Source organism: Schistocerca cancellata, chromosome 6 (assembly GCF_023864275.1).
Source record: "Schistocerca cancellata isolate TAMUIC-IGC-003103 chromosome 6, iqSchCanc2.1, whole genome shotgun sequence".
NCBI lineage: Eukaryota > Metazoa > Arthropoda > Insecta > Orthoptera > Acrididae > Schistocerca > Schistocerca cancellata.
Window position 1 is genome coordinate 19,041,808 of NC_064631.1, and position 15,479 is coordinate 19,057,286.

Sequence of the window (15,479 nt, forward strand, 5' to 3'; positions counted from 1 at the left end):
ATAACCAATAGATTGTGGTCAGAGTCCACATCTGCCCCTGGAAATGTCTTACAATTTAAAACCTGGTTCCTAAATCTCTGTCTTACCATTATATAATCTATCTGATACCTTTTAGTATCTCCAGGAGTCTTCCAGGTATACAACCTTCTTTTATGATTCTTGAACCAAGTGTTGGCTATGATTAAGTTATGCTCTGTGCAGAACTCTACAAGGCGGCTTCCTCTTTCATTCCTTTCCCCCAATCCATATTCACCTACTATGTTTCCTTCTCTCCCTTTTCCTACTGACGAATTCCAGTCACCCATGACTATTAAATTTTCGTCTCCCTTCACTACCTGAATAATTTCTTTTATCTCGTCATACATTTCATCTATTTCTTCATCATCTGCAGAGCTAGTTGGCATATAAACTTGTACTACTGTAGTAGGCATGGGCTTTGTGTCTATCTTGGCCACAATAATGCGTTCACTATGCTGTTTGTAGTAGCTAACCCGCACTCCTATTTTTTTATTCATTATTAAACCTACTCCTGCATTACCCCTATTTGATTTTGTATTTATAACCCTGTAATCACCTGACCAAAAGTCTTGTTCCTCCTGCCAACGAACTTCACTAATTCCCACTATATCTAACTTTAACCTATCCATTTCCCTTTTTAAATTTTCTAACCTACCTGCCCGCTTAAGGGATCTGACATTCCACGCTCCAATCCGTAGAACGCCAGTTTTCTTTCTCCTGATAATGACATCCTCTCGAGTAGTCCCCGCCCGGAGATCCGAATGGGGGACTATTTTACTTCCGGAATGTTTTACCCAAGAGGATGCCATCATCATTTAACCATACAGTAAAGCTGCATGCCCTTGGGAAAAATTACGGCCGTAGTTTCCCCCTTGCTTTCAGCTGTTCGCAATACCAGCACAGCAAGGCCGTTTTGGTTAGTGTTACAAGGCCAGATCAGTCAATCATCCAGACTGTTGCCCCTGCAACTACTGAAAAGGCTGCTGCTCCTCTTCAGGAACCTCATGTTTGTCTGGCCTCTCAACCGATACCCCTCCGTTGTGGTTGCACCTACGGTACGGCCATCTGTATCGCTGAGGCACGCAAGCCTCCCCACCAACGGCAAGGTCCATGGTTCATGGGGGGAGGTATTTAAGTGTAACCTCCGATTTTAATCTTTTTATCAATATTCTCAAGGAATTTCAAAATATGGTTGAAGAATGTCAGGGATACAGATAAATGTACCATTGTTTGGCACTTTGCAGTTTTCTTATGCCACCTACAGTCTTAAAAGTAATGAAGGTAGCAAAAGTATCTGTATTTCACAGTTGGTTAGTGTGAACGTGAGTAATCAGACAGTGCATGATACAAGTGCCTCTAGGGCCAGCCTAGAGAGGTTGCCTTGTAATCTGGACAGATGTTGCAGCAATTACTGTGCTGTGTGCACAACAGCCCAATATAAGCCTATCACTCCGCACCCTTGCCCTCACTTATGTTTACTTGCTTATTGTAAGTCCACCTACGAGACTGTATTTTGATGTGTTCTGTAGTGATGAGACTTTGTACTCTTTATACTTCATTCTGTGTAACTTTGGATCTCTTCATGTGGAAGCAGAATAAAACTTGGTTGGTGTTACTTCTGATATTGTGTCTGTATAATGTTGAAACATACTTGAGGATGATGATGGCATACTCTGAGTGTTTCATCTCTTTGGTGTGATTTACAGCGAATGTGTGAGTGGAAGAAGTTTTCCAATCTCTTGTGGAACAACAGCGAACTCTCACTGACCAGCAGCAGGCTCTCTCCATGACAATTTGGCAGCAGGTAGGCACACCAGGTTCCACAGCCACTGATGCGACCCCCACCATTTCCTCTGTATGATTGTGAAAAATGACTTTGGCAACATTTTCAAGCTTCTGGAGTCACTGAACCCAATTTACATTTTTATTAGACTTCTTATTGTGTATATCACCTTTTGTTTCAGCAGGCTCATCTGCCAGTCTCTGTTTTGGTGAAAAGTGTTACCAGCTCTCTAACTATTATTGTAAATGTACTCATGTTATTGCTGCTTGCACTGAGTTCTATCATTGTCAAAAGTGGCTGCAATAGTCATACAGAGTTTGGGCAGCACAAATTCATTGGCTTAGCCATTGTTGCAGTTCCTAACAGAGAACCACTGGAACATAAGAATATTATTTTCTTGAATTACATGCTCAATTTACGGGCATGAGAATACATTACTGTACACAGACAAGAGTAAGCTGTACAAAAGTCAAAGAATAAACACTGTCACTGCTACTTCTGTATACAGTGTCAGTGGAGTGGGGGAAAGTGTATTTCTGCTTGTGAGAGCATGGAGGAAAATGGTGGGGACAGGGTAGGTCTGGTAGTAGGTCTGGGAGTTTTGAGGGTAGGGGGGAGGGAGCCCAATATAAGCCCGTTGCACCAAGCTATTGGGTTCACTTATGTTCACTGGCTTATTGTACACTCATCTACAAGACTGCATATTGATGTGTTCTATAGTTATGAGACTTTGTACTGTTCTATACTTATACAGTGTTATTGTGGATCTCTACATGTGGAAGCAGAATAAAGCGTGGTTGGTGTTACTTCTGATAGTGTGTCTGTATAATGTTACAACAGCTACAAATGATCTGTGTTTTCTTAGAGGTTAACTTCAATGAATGAGAGGATAGTCAAGAAAACTGAAAAGTAGTTTATGTAAATCTTCATATTTTAATGTCATATTGACTGAGCCATTAGATTTTGGGTATGCAGATGCAGAAACTCCATTTCTGCTACACTCCTGGAAATGGAAAAAAGAACACAGTGACACCGGTGTGTCAGACCCACCATACTTGCTCCGGACACTGCGAGAGGGCTGTACAAGCAATGATCACACGCACGGCACAGCGGACACACCAGGAACCGCGGTGTTGGCCATCGAATGGCGCTAGCTGCGCAGCATTTGTGCACCGCCGCCGTCAGTGTCAGCCAGTTTGCCGTGGCATACGGAGCTCCATCGCAGTCTTTAACACTGGTAGCATGCCACGACAGCGTGGACGTGAACCGTATGTGCAGTTGACGGACTTTGAGCGAGGGCGTATAGTGGGCATGCGGAAGGCCGGGTGGACGTACCGCCGAATTGCTCAACACGTGGGGCGTGAGGTCTCCACAGTACATCGATGTTGTCGCCAGTGGTCGGCGGAAGGTGCACGTGCCCGTCGACCTGGGACCACACCGCAGCGACACACGGATGCACACCAAGACCGTAGGATCCTACGCAGTGCCGTAGGGGATCGCACCGCCACTTCCCAGCAAATTAGGGACACTGTTGCTCCTGGGGTATCGGCGAGGACCATTCGCAACCGTCTCCATGAAGCTGGGCTACGGTCCCGCACACCGTTAGGCCGTCTTCCGCTCACGCCCCAACATCGTGCAGCCCGCCTCCAGTGGTGTCGCGACAGGCGTGAATGGAGGGACGAATGGAGACGTGTCGTCTTCAGTGATGAGAGTCGCGTCTGCCTTGGTGCCAATGATGGTCGTATGCGTGTTTGGCGCCATGCAGGTGAGCGCCACAATCAAGACTGCATATGACCAAGGCACACAGGGCCAACACCCGGTATCATGGTGTGGGGAGCGATCTCCTACACTGGCCGTACACCACTGGTGATCGTCGAGGGGACACTGAATAGTGCACGGTACATCCAAACCGTCATCGAACCCATCGTTCTACCATTCCTAGACCGGCAAGGGAACTTGCTGTTCCAACAGGACAATGCACGTCCGCATGTATCCCGTGCCACCCAACGTGCTCTAGAAGGTGTAAGTCAACTACCCTGGCCAGCAAGATCTCCGGATCTGTCCCCCATTGAGCATGTTTGGGACTGGATGAAGCGTCGTCTCACGCGGTCTGCACGTCCAGCACGAACGCTGGTCCAGCTGAGGCGCCAGGTGGAAATGGCATGGCAAGCCGTTCCACAGGACTACATCCAGCATCTCTACGATCGTCTCCATGGGAGAATAGCAGCCTGCACTGCTGCGAAAGGTGGATATACACTGTACTAGTGCCGACATTGTGCATGCTCTGTTGCCTGTGTCTATGTGCCTGTGGTTCTGTCAGTGTGATCATGTGATGTATCTGACCCCAGGAATGTGTCAATAAAGTTTCCCCTTCCTGGGACAATGAATTCACGGTGTTCTTATTTCAACTTCCAGGAGTGTATTTATATTTCAGCCATATACCTTTTGGCCATCTTCTGAGTGGGCGCATTTGTTATTTTAAATACGAAAGCCATCAATGTGCTTGCAGCCACACAATACACAAGGGCTTCAGATGTTGTTGGTTAGACACTTGATCCATGTTGGGATATCGATGTACCAATAGGATATGCACAGTAGTGATCTCTTTGCAAGTTGATCAAAGAAAGTGCTGAATTCCATGCTTTGTCCAAGCAGAAACTGCAATCTCCACTAATTAAATCCCGAGCCAAACAAATTTCCACTTCTTCCTTCACCACCGAGTCCCAAAGTGGTGAAGTTCACTCTAGAATTTCTACATTCTCATACAGAATTATTGGTCTCAGTACTAGAACACAAAAGGAGTGTCAGTGTACATAGCACAATAATTTATTGACTGTGTAGCTTGTACACAAGAACTGATACTTGCCAAATATAGTGAAAAAAATTAATTATGATAATTTTGATGATACATCCAAAATCAAGGCGATAAAGTTTCTATGCAACTGGTAACAAAGCATAGCAAATGTATGAGAAGTATACAGCCTTCAATAAAAATAAAGCTGTCCACAATCTGGAGGTTGCTTTGAACAAAATTTTGCTTTAATAACTCTGGTCCTACTGGGGCTGGCATAACCTTGATTTCCTCTGACACTCTACCAGTATTGAGAAGAGCTACAGTGTAATATCAATTCCAAAACATAGCTTATCTTCACATTTTTGACATTAAAAATCACTGTCATGGGTGAAATAACTGATAACTGACAGAAAAAATCTGCAGACTGACAGACAACTGAATTAAAGGCCTTTGGATGATAGCCTGACAATTACTTACTTAGCCACCAAACCACTTATAGCCCTTATACAAATCTTTTTACCCTAGCAAATATTACTTCCTACTTAATTACAACTGTACAAAGTTTAAATTTCCATGACCAACAACCTCATAGCAGGGCACTGAGTTTTAATATATGTAATGCTCTTAATATCATCAAGAGCACAGGAGAATAAACATAAATAGGATTTACAGTGTAATTACCAACTGCTTTTCTCCATGTAATACTAGGAACCGGGTAGCCATCAGCTTGGCAGTGCAATGTAACATCTTGACCAGAGGCAACATTTGCATCAGTTGGTTCTACTGTCCAATGTGGTGGTACTGAAAAAAACAGCAATAAATTAGTTTTTCTCTATCCTACAAATTTTTTGTTAGCTCTCATTCATTCATACACATGCACAGATACTTTAGTAATTGGAAAAAATGCATACAGTATAGATAATGTACCACACCAGCAAATGTGCACCCACTTGCCTATTTTTGTTTCTAAACCTACTGGTGTCCATGGGAAATTAAATGATTTGAATATTTATTCCATTTGAATAAAACAAATAGAGATAGTTATTGTCATGGGCTAATCAATAAACTTTTACACAGGGATCTTTGAAAGTCAATTTCCAAAAACTTTCATATTAATTTGAAATAGTATTTTGTTCAATTATTAAAAATTCTGAAATAATGCTATAATTGACATGGTTGTTGCCTATATGGAGGAATATTTATTAACATTTTGTAATCAGTTATTGTATTTGATTATCAGAGACAAGCAATTTTATTGAAGAAAGATGACGTCTGTCAGTTGCTGTCAACATAAAATACAAACAATATTAGAAAATTTGAAAATTACAATAAAATCAACATGTTAGAGCAGTTAAACAAAGGATCTGTTTTCATAATACAATTGAAATGTTTCTAAATAGCAACATATAAATCTGATAAACCTTAAATTGCTGTAATTATTCCATTTTAGTATTGCAATAAGCAAATCTTTCTCATGTAAGAAATGTACAGCCATGTGTGTAATAACAAAAAATTCTGAATAAGCTTAATTTTTATAATCTGTATTATTAATGTAGCTGAGACTTGAGGCACTTTGCTTAAAAACATTTTATTTAAGGTAATGGGCAAAATTTAAGATTTGGAAAAAACTACATGCACATACCTAATTTGAAAGCCTTGATTCTCTTCTACATTAAGAATATCTTGTATTGCTTAGTTCCCACCAAGAAAAGCTCCTTATGATAAGTAGCAATGCACCCTTTTCATAATATTGTTGTTATTCCAGCATGGACTTCCCACTATTTTATTTATTTATCTTTCATTCCCTACCCCCATGAACCATGGACCTTGCTGTTGGTGGGGAGGCTTGCGTGCCTCAGCGAGACATATAGCCGTACCGTAGCTGCAACCACAACGGAGGGGTATTTGTTGAGAGGCCAGACAAACGGGTGGTTCCTGAAGAGGGGCAGCAGCCTTTTCAGTAGTTGCAGGGGCAACAGTCTGGATGATTGACTGATCTGGCCTTGTAACACTAACCAAAACGGCCTTGCTGTGCTGGTATTGCGAACAGCTGAAAGCAAGGGGGAAACTACGGCCGTAATTTTTCCCAAGGGCATGCAGCTTTACTGTATGGTTAAATGATGATGGCATCCTCTTGGGTAAAACATTCCGGAAGTAAAATAGTCCCCCATTCGGATCTCCAGGCGGGGACTACTCGAGAGGATGTCATTATCAGGAGAAAGAAAACTGGCGTTCTACGGATTGGAGCGTGGAATGTCAGATCCCTTAATCGGGCAGGTACATTAGAAAATTTAAAAAGGGAAATGGATGTTTAAAGTTAGATATAGTGGGAATTAGCGAAGTTCGGTGGCAGGAGGAACAAGACTTTTGGTCAGGTGAATAAGGGTTATAAATACAAAATCAAATAGGGGTAATGCAGGAGTAGGTTTAATTATGAATAAAAAAATAGCAGTTCGGGTAAGCCACTACAAACAACATAGTGAACTCATTATTGTGGCCAAGATAGACACGAAGCCCACGCCTATGACAGTAGTACAAGTCTATATGGCAACTAGCTCTGCAGATGACGAAATAATTGAAGAAATGTATGATGAGATAAAAGAAATTATTCAGATAGTGAAAGAAGAAGAAAATTTAATAGTCATGGGTGACTGGAATTCGATAGTAGGAAAAGGAAGAGAAGGAAACGTAATAGGTGAATATGGATTGGGGGGAAGAAATGAAAGAGGAAGCCACCTGCTAGAATTTTGCACAGAGCACAACTTAATCATAGCTAACACTTGGTTCAAGAATCGTAAAAGGAGGCTGTATACATTGAAGAAGCCTGGAGATACTGACAGGTTTCAGACAGATTATATAATGGTAAGACAGAGATTTAGGAACCAGGTTTTAAATTGTAAGACATTTCCAGGGGCAGATGTGGACTCTGACCACAATCTATTGGTTATGAGCTGTAGATTAAAACTGAAGAAACTGCAAAAAGGTGGGAATTTAAGGAGATGGGACCTGGATAAACTGATTAAACCAGAGGTTATACAGAGTTTCAGGGAGAGCATAAGGGAAAAATTGACAAGAATGGGGGAAAGAAACACAGTAGAAGAAGAATGGGTAGCTTTGAGGGATGAGGTAGTGAAGGCTGCAGAGGATCAAGTAGGTAAAAAGACGAGGGCTAGTAGAAATCCTTGGGTGACAGATGAAATACTGAATTTAATTGATCAAAGGAGAAAAAATAAAAATCCAGTAAAGGCAAAAAGGAATACAAACGTCTCAAAAATGAGATCGACAGGAAGTGGAAAATGGCTAAGCAGGGATGGTTAGAGGACAAATGTAAGGATGTAGAGGCTTATCTCACTAGGGGTAAGATAGATACTGCCTACAGGAAAATTAAAGAGGCCTTTGGAGAAAAGAGAGCCACTTGCATGAATATCAAGAGCCCAGATGGATACCCAGTTCTAAGCAAAGAAGGGAAAGCAGAACAGCGGAAGGAGTATATAGAGGGCCTTTACAAGGGTGATGTTCTTGAAGACAATATTATGGAAATGGAGGAGGATGTAGATGAAGATGAAATGGGAGATATGATACTGCGTGAAGAGTTTGAGAGAGCACTGAAAGACCTGAGTTGCAACAAAGCTCCGGGAGTAGACAACATACCATTAGAACTACTGATAGCCTTGGGAGAGCCAGTCCTGACAAAACTCTACCATCTGGTGAGCAAGATGTATGAGACAGGCGAAATACTCTCAGACTTCAAGAAGAATATAATAATTCCAATTCTAAAGAAAGCAGGTGTTGACAGATGTGAAAATTACCGAACTATCAGTTTAATAAGTCACAGCTGCAAAATACTAACATGAATTCTTTACAGACAAATGGAAAATCTAGAAGAAGCCGACCTCGGGGAAGATCAGTTTGGATTCCGTTGAAATATTGGAACACGTGAGGCAATACTAACCCTACGACTTATCTTAGAAGAAAGATTAAGGAAAGGCAAACCTACGTTCCTAGCATTTGTAGACTTAGAGAAAGCTTTTGACAATGTTGACTGGAATACTCTCTTTCAAATTCTGAAGGTGGCAGGGGTAAAATACAGGGAGCGAAAGGCTATTTACAATTTGTACAGAAACCAGATGGCAGTTATAAGAGTCGAGGGGCATGAAAGGGAAGCAGTGGTTGGGAAGGGAGTGAGACAGGGTTGTAGCCTCTCCCCGATGTTGTTCAATCTGTATATTGAGCAAGCAGTAAAGGAAACAAAAGAAAAATTTGGAGTAGGTATTAAAATCCATGGAGAAGAAATAAATGCTTTAAGGTTCGCCGATGACATTGTAATTCTGTCAGAGACAGTAAAGGACTTGGAAGAGCAGTTAAACGGAATGGATAGTGTCTTGAAAGGAGGATATAAGATGAACATAAACAAAAGCAAAACGAGGATAATGAAATGTAGTTGAATTAAGTCGGGTGATGCTGATGGAATTAGATTAGGAAATGAGACACTTAAAGTAGTAAAGGAGTTCTGCTATTTGGGGAGCAAAATAACTGATGATGGTCGAAGTAGAGAGGATATAAAATGTAGACTGGCAATGGCAAGGAAAGCATTTCTGAAGAAGAGAAATTTGTTAACATCGAGTATAGGTTTAAGTGTCAGGAAGTCGTTTCTGAAAGTATTTGTATGGAGTGTAGCCATGTATGGAAGTGAAACATGGACGATAAATAGTTTGGACAAGAAGAGAATAGAAGCTTTCAAAATGTGGTGCTACAGAAGAATGTTGAAGATTAGATGGGTAGATCACATAACTAATGAGGAAGTATTGAATAGGATTGGGGAGAAGAGAAGTTTGTGGCACAACTTGACTAGAAGAAAGGATCGGTTGGTAGGACATGTTCTGAGGCATCAAGGGATCACCAGTTTAGTATTGGAGGGCAGCGTGGAGGGTAAAAATCATAGAGGGAGACCAAGAGATGAATACACTAAGCAGATTCAGAAGGATGTAGGTTGCAGTAGGTACTGGGAGATGAAGAAACTTGCACAGGATCGAGAAGCATGGAGAGCTGCATCAAACCAGTCTCAGGACTAAAGCCACAACAACATCTTTAATTCTTTGCTACTTACTGCCTTACTGAAGTTTTGGATCCTCTGTAGTTTACCACTATTAATCACTATCCAGCAGTAACAAAACTGCTGACCAGAACTCAAAGGGGACCACGAGGAGGCAATGCCGTTGACACATCCATATGTTAGTGCAGCCCCAGGGTTCAAATTTGTTTGATGTATTCAGTGTTAAACACAGGTTGCCCCTCGTTCAAGGACAACCCTAGTGCAACGAATGGTACTCATACTAGAGTATTCACATTGGTGAATACTCTGGCATTACCATGGAAGCTCTAACACAGATTCCCACTGCCAGTAAATGCTCATTACTTTCATAGGAGCAACTGGATAGACCATAGACACCTTAGGAGTAATTGCTGTGCAGTCTGCACAGGGGCTCCATTGTAGTCTTTCTAGGGACTGTAGATAATAGCAAATGCTGACAACTCAAACAACTGCCTTAGCATTTATTCACAGTATCATTGTACTTGTGGTAACAAGCTTTCTCTCCATGCATTTGATGAGATGTCACTGAGGACGTTTATGCATTACCTCTGCTGCCTACCTCTGCTGGTCAGCATGCACTAGTTACCTGCAGGTGTGGGATTTGATAGTTCATTGACAACTTTAGGGGTGAATTCCATATGCTATGCACAAGAGTTTTGTCAAGGTCTGGAGGTGCTCTCAGGCACTAGTGCAAAACACATCAGCAGTGACTGTCACACTGTGCACTACGCGACTTGCAGGAGAGTGGTAATCAACATGCATGACAGTGAAAAATGCAGAGTTTATAATTCTCATTGACACTAGAAAATAAATAGTACTTCCCAGTTTTTACATAGGTATATTCATACTCTGCTACAAGTTTTTCTTAAAAATCCAACTACTTGGTCTGAATCTAAATCTGGGTGCAACTGAACCACATCTTCCTTACAACATCTTTACAACAACAATTTATTGTTTCCATTGGTGGTAGTCAAATGTCAACTTCTGGGAAAGAACCTTAGTGTTCAGTATTGTGTTACTGTTGTTGCTGGATCACTTGTCAGATAGAAGAGAGTATAGTGCTAGGAAGAACTGAATGAAAACGATCGGTTCATTTGGCTGTTGGAAAACAACTGACTCACTCGGTTGTAGTTATACATATCAGTTCAATTATTCATTCATTCTTTTGAGTGAAAGTAGTCTGTGGGAGCAACAGAATGGAAAACAATCAATTCAGTCAGTTGGGCTACTCATTCATTGTTTTGAATGAAACCCATCTTCTGGGGCAACTGAATGAAAACATTTGTTCAGTTGGTTGGACTACTCATTCATTCCTTTGAATGAAACTAATGTGTGGGAGCAACCGAATGAAAATAATTGTGTCAGTCCATTGTAGTTTTACCTGTCATTTGCATTATTGTTCATTTGTTTTGAGTGCAAACAGTCAGTGGGAGAAACCGAATGAAAAAATTGGACACTGTTGTAGCTTTGCATATTGACTGAATTATTCAGTCTTTCTTTTCAAGTGAAAACAATCAGTAGTTTTTCTGTCCATTGGACCATTTACTCATTCTTTTAACTGAAACCACTCTTTAATTTTTAGCTGACAGAGTTATCCATTCATTTTTCTGAGTGAAACCAGCCTGCAATAATTTAATTAGTTGAACTAAAGCAGTGCTACATTATACTGACAGAGGGTGGTCCTAAGTGAAGACATATATCAGGGGTATGCCAATGTTAACATAAGCAGTATACATGTTCATTTAATTATGAAGTGAATGGGGTGATTTTTCTTTTCATCATTTAAAATTGATTAATATACTGTTGTAGATTAAACTGTTCCAGCACCCATTAGTGCATAACTAATTAACCTGATGTATCACTGGAGTAGGCCTGCCATCACGTAAAATGCTGACCCCCAGACAAAAATTTCAAAAACCCCAGACATGTGGGTCAAATCGGATTATTATCCCAGAAACAAACAGTCTGTTCCATGAGCAGCAGTGACATTAGAGGGGGAATGTTTCCTCACTCGCGTTTCAGTGCTAATAATGCTAATGGCTGTGTGCCTCCCACCAATCAGCAGATATATATTACACATGACAGTAGCAAGGATTTGCGAAAGTGCATTCGAGAGACATTCATATTAAGACATAGTACACTCCTGGAAATGGAAAAAAGAACACACTGACACCGGTGTGTCAGACCCACCATACTTGCTCCGGACACTGTGAGAGGGCTGTACAAGCAATGATCACACGCACGGCACAGCGGACACACCAGGAACCGCGGTGTTGGCCGTCGAATGGCGCTAGCTGCGCAGCATTTGTGCACTGCCGCCGTCAGTGTCAGCCAGTTTGCCGTGGCATACGGAGCTCCATCGCAGTCTTTAACACTGGTAGCATGCCGCAACAGCGTGGACGTGAACCGTATGTGCAGTTGACGGACTTTGAGCGAGGGCGTATAGTGGGCATGCGGAAGGCCGGGTGGACGTACCGCCGAATTGCTCAACACGTGGGGCGTGAGGTCTCCACAGTACATCGATGTTGTCACCAGTGGTCGGCGGAAGGTGCACGTGCCCGTCGACCTGGGACCGGACCGCAGCGACGCACGGATGCACGCCAAGACCGTAGGATCCTACGCAGTGCCGTAGGGGACCACACCGCCAGCAAATTAGGGACACTGTTGCTCCTGGGGTATCGGCGAGGACCATTCGCAACCGTCTCCATGAAGCTGGGCTACGGTCCCGCACACCGTTAGGCCGTCTTCCGCTCACGCCCCAACATCGTGCAGCCCGCCTCCAGTGGTGTCGCGGCAGGCGTGAATGGAGGGACGAATGGAGACGTGTCGTCTTCAGCGATGAGAGTCGCTTCTGCCTTGGTGCCTATGATGGTCGTATGCGTGTTTGGCGCCGTGCAGGTGAGTGCCACAATCAGGACTGCATACGACCGAGGCACACAGGGCCAACACCCGGCATCATGGTGTGGGGAGCGATCTCCTACACTGGCCGTACACCACTGGTGATCGTCGAGGGGACACTGAATAGTGCACGGTACATCCAAACCGTCATCGAACCCATCGTTCTACCATTCCTAGACCGGCAAGGGAACTTGCTGTTCCAACAGGACAATGCACGTCTGCATGTATCCCGTGCCACCCAACGTGCTCAAGAAGGTGTAAGTCAACTATCCTGGCCAGCAAGATCTCCGGATCTGTCCCCCATTGAGCATGTTTGGGACTGGATGAAGCGTCGTCTCACGCGGTCTGCATGTCCAGCACGAACGCTGGTCCAACTGAGGCACCAGGTGGAAATGGCATGGCTAGCCGTTCCACAGGACTACATCCAGCATCTCTACGATCGTCTCCATGGGAGAATAGCAGCCTGCATTGCTGCGAAAGGTGGATATACACTGTACTAGTGCCGACATTGTGCATGCTCTGTTGCCTGTGTCTATGTGCCTGTGGTTCTGTCAGTGTGATCATGTGATGTATCTGACCCCAGGAATGTGTCAATAAAGTTTCCCCTTCCTGGGACAATGAATTCACGGTGTTCTTATTTCAATTTCCAGGAGTGTATTAATTAGCAGCAAGGAAAATGAAAGTAAATGAAATCAGCTTTATACAGCTCAATAAATAGAAGGCAAATGACATTTAAGACATTCAGTTGTCTGGTGGCAGGGCGGTGTCATGGTTTCTCACTGTCTCAATAAAGAAGTATGGAAAATACAGGGTGTTGCAAAATTGTCTTCACAACACTGATCACACATATTTCAGAAATGGAGATAGGTAGAAAAGTGCAATTTGTGGCATAATGGTTCTAGTGGCTGCTTAAGAGTTCAGTGTGTTAAGATGAACATGTTTTCTAGAGCCAAGTTCAGTATACATTAAAAAAAAATTTGCTATTACAAAAAAAAGTATGAATTGAAAGTAATAAATGCAAACTATCACTTTGATTTGTTACAAAAAGGCATTAATTTATATTTTATTAGTACCTTCTAGGATGAAGGAATGTGAGCAGGCAAACAGTATCTATCAGTGCTGTAAATTTTCTTCAGTATGTCTGTATTCTTCAACAGCCTTATGAAAACATTCAACTCTAGTTTTATAATAATTCACTCTAGTCACTAACACAGCTTTTGCAGTTTCTACAGCAAATTGTGTTTTGGCACTGCTCCATACATTACTCATTTGGGAAAATATCCTTTCAGTAACAGCATACTGATACAGGTGAATAAATCATTTCATAATTGTTACATCCAGGACAAATAAGTGTCCCAAATTACTCTTGAAAAAATTCATGACATAGCTAGAAAAATTGTGAGTGTCATGAAAAAGGGGGTCGGCTGGATGGATGTCGCTTTAAATGTGTGTGCTGCCTGTAGCACAGAGATTATCTCAGCGATATTTCAGTTCCATGTCTGGCCTAGGCTCTCCTCATTAAAGAATGCTATTGCTGCTTTGATGTGAGCTCACAGTCCATGCAAGTCCTCACCAAAGAAAAAAATGTAATGGGGTTCCACATGAGCTGGGTGTCAAATCTGGTCTGTAAAAATCATTCATTACACACACTGTGCCAACTGCCGGAGGGTGGTCAGTCAAAACTAACATGGAAAAATAAGAAAAATCAGCTTTAGGTGTGTGTGGCCATTATGCCACAAACTGGATATTTCTACCAATTTCCGTTTCTAAAATATACATGATCAGAGTTGTAAAGACAATTTTGGAACACATTGTATGCACATAGGAGAATGGCTAAACGTGCTAGCTGCTGTGCTTTTAATACACTACAACAAAGAAACTATCTATAATTAGGCTCTCCTTTACTGAATTTTAACTTAAAATCTAATTCCAAGCAATTGAATTTCCACAGGCATGAAAAAAGGTCCAGGTTTTCCCAGACAGTTGTATAAAAATCCCTCCAGCACACCTCTTATGCCCTCAAAACTAGAACCAATCCAGGGAAATCTGAATGTATTGCAGCCCTAGTTAGGGATGCAGAGGTGAGTGCAGTGGTTCCCTTAAGGACATATAGCAAGAAGAAAGGAACCTTGCATTGTCTTACCGACAGTTTTCATTCTGTTTTATAGGCAATATGTGATGATGTCCACAAATGCAAAATCATTTGAATATTCGCCCATTTCATTGTGTACAAGGTAAATATTATATACATAAAACTACATCACCACCTACATATTTTCAGTTTCACAGGTGGTGTCATAGCTACTAAAAATCCACAAGTGCAAGTTTACAGACTTTAACCAATGAAACATTCAAAATTCCTAAAGTACTGGATTATAAACAAGCACAGAAGCTATAAATCAAAGTCAGTGCGAGAATTTAATTCTCCTCCTCATATGCAGCAATTTTACCGACACTCATTATTTTTATTTTATTTTATTTTATTTATATACTTGTTCCATAGATCTGTACATGTGAGCAAGTCACTCAGATGTGGAACGTGTCAATGTACATAATAAAATACATAGAATAAAGACATTGTTATAGTATTAATAACAGTGCACAAAAGTCATACTTATTAGCTTAAAAACTAGTCAACATAAATGTGAAGATAGCAGTTTCATATTTAGGGCATTATTGCATCTATTTTAACCTTGAACAGTAATCAAAACTTCCCACTTTGGGTTTAAAAGTGACCCAAAAATGGAAATGAGAAAAACAGGAATTTTTACATTAGGGCATTATTACATTAGTTTAACAGTAAACAGTGTCAAAAAATTTAAGAACATCTTTCCAATCTGGGTTTTACTTATTTCTCTGAAAGAATTCCTCTAGTGAATAAAGTGAGGTCTCAA

The 15,479-nt window shown here is 41.7% G+C and overlaps 1 protein-coding gene across 1 annotated transcript in view; it reads right to left on the bottom strand.

The window, feature by feature from the left end:
* Window positions 1-15,479, bottom strand: part of LOC126191144 (Down syndrome cell adhesion molecule-like protein Dscam2) — a 395,591-nt gene that overhangs the window by 211,016 nt on the left and 169,096 nt on the right. Inside the window, exon 13 of the mRNA XM_049931899.1 lies at window positions 5,277-5,396. Coding sequence (XP_049787856.1) covers window positions 5,277-5,396 — 120 coding nt within the window. The remainder of the gene's footprint in view (window positions 1-5,276; window positions 5,397-15,479) is intronic.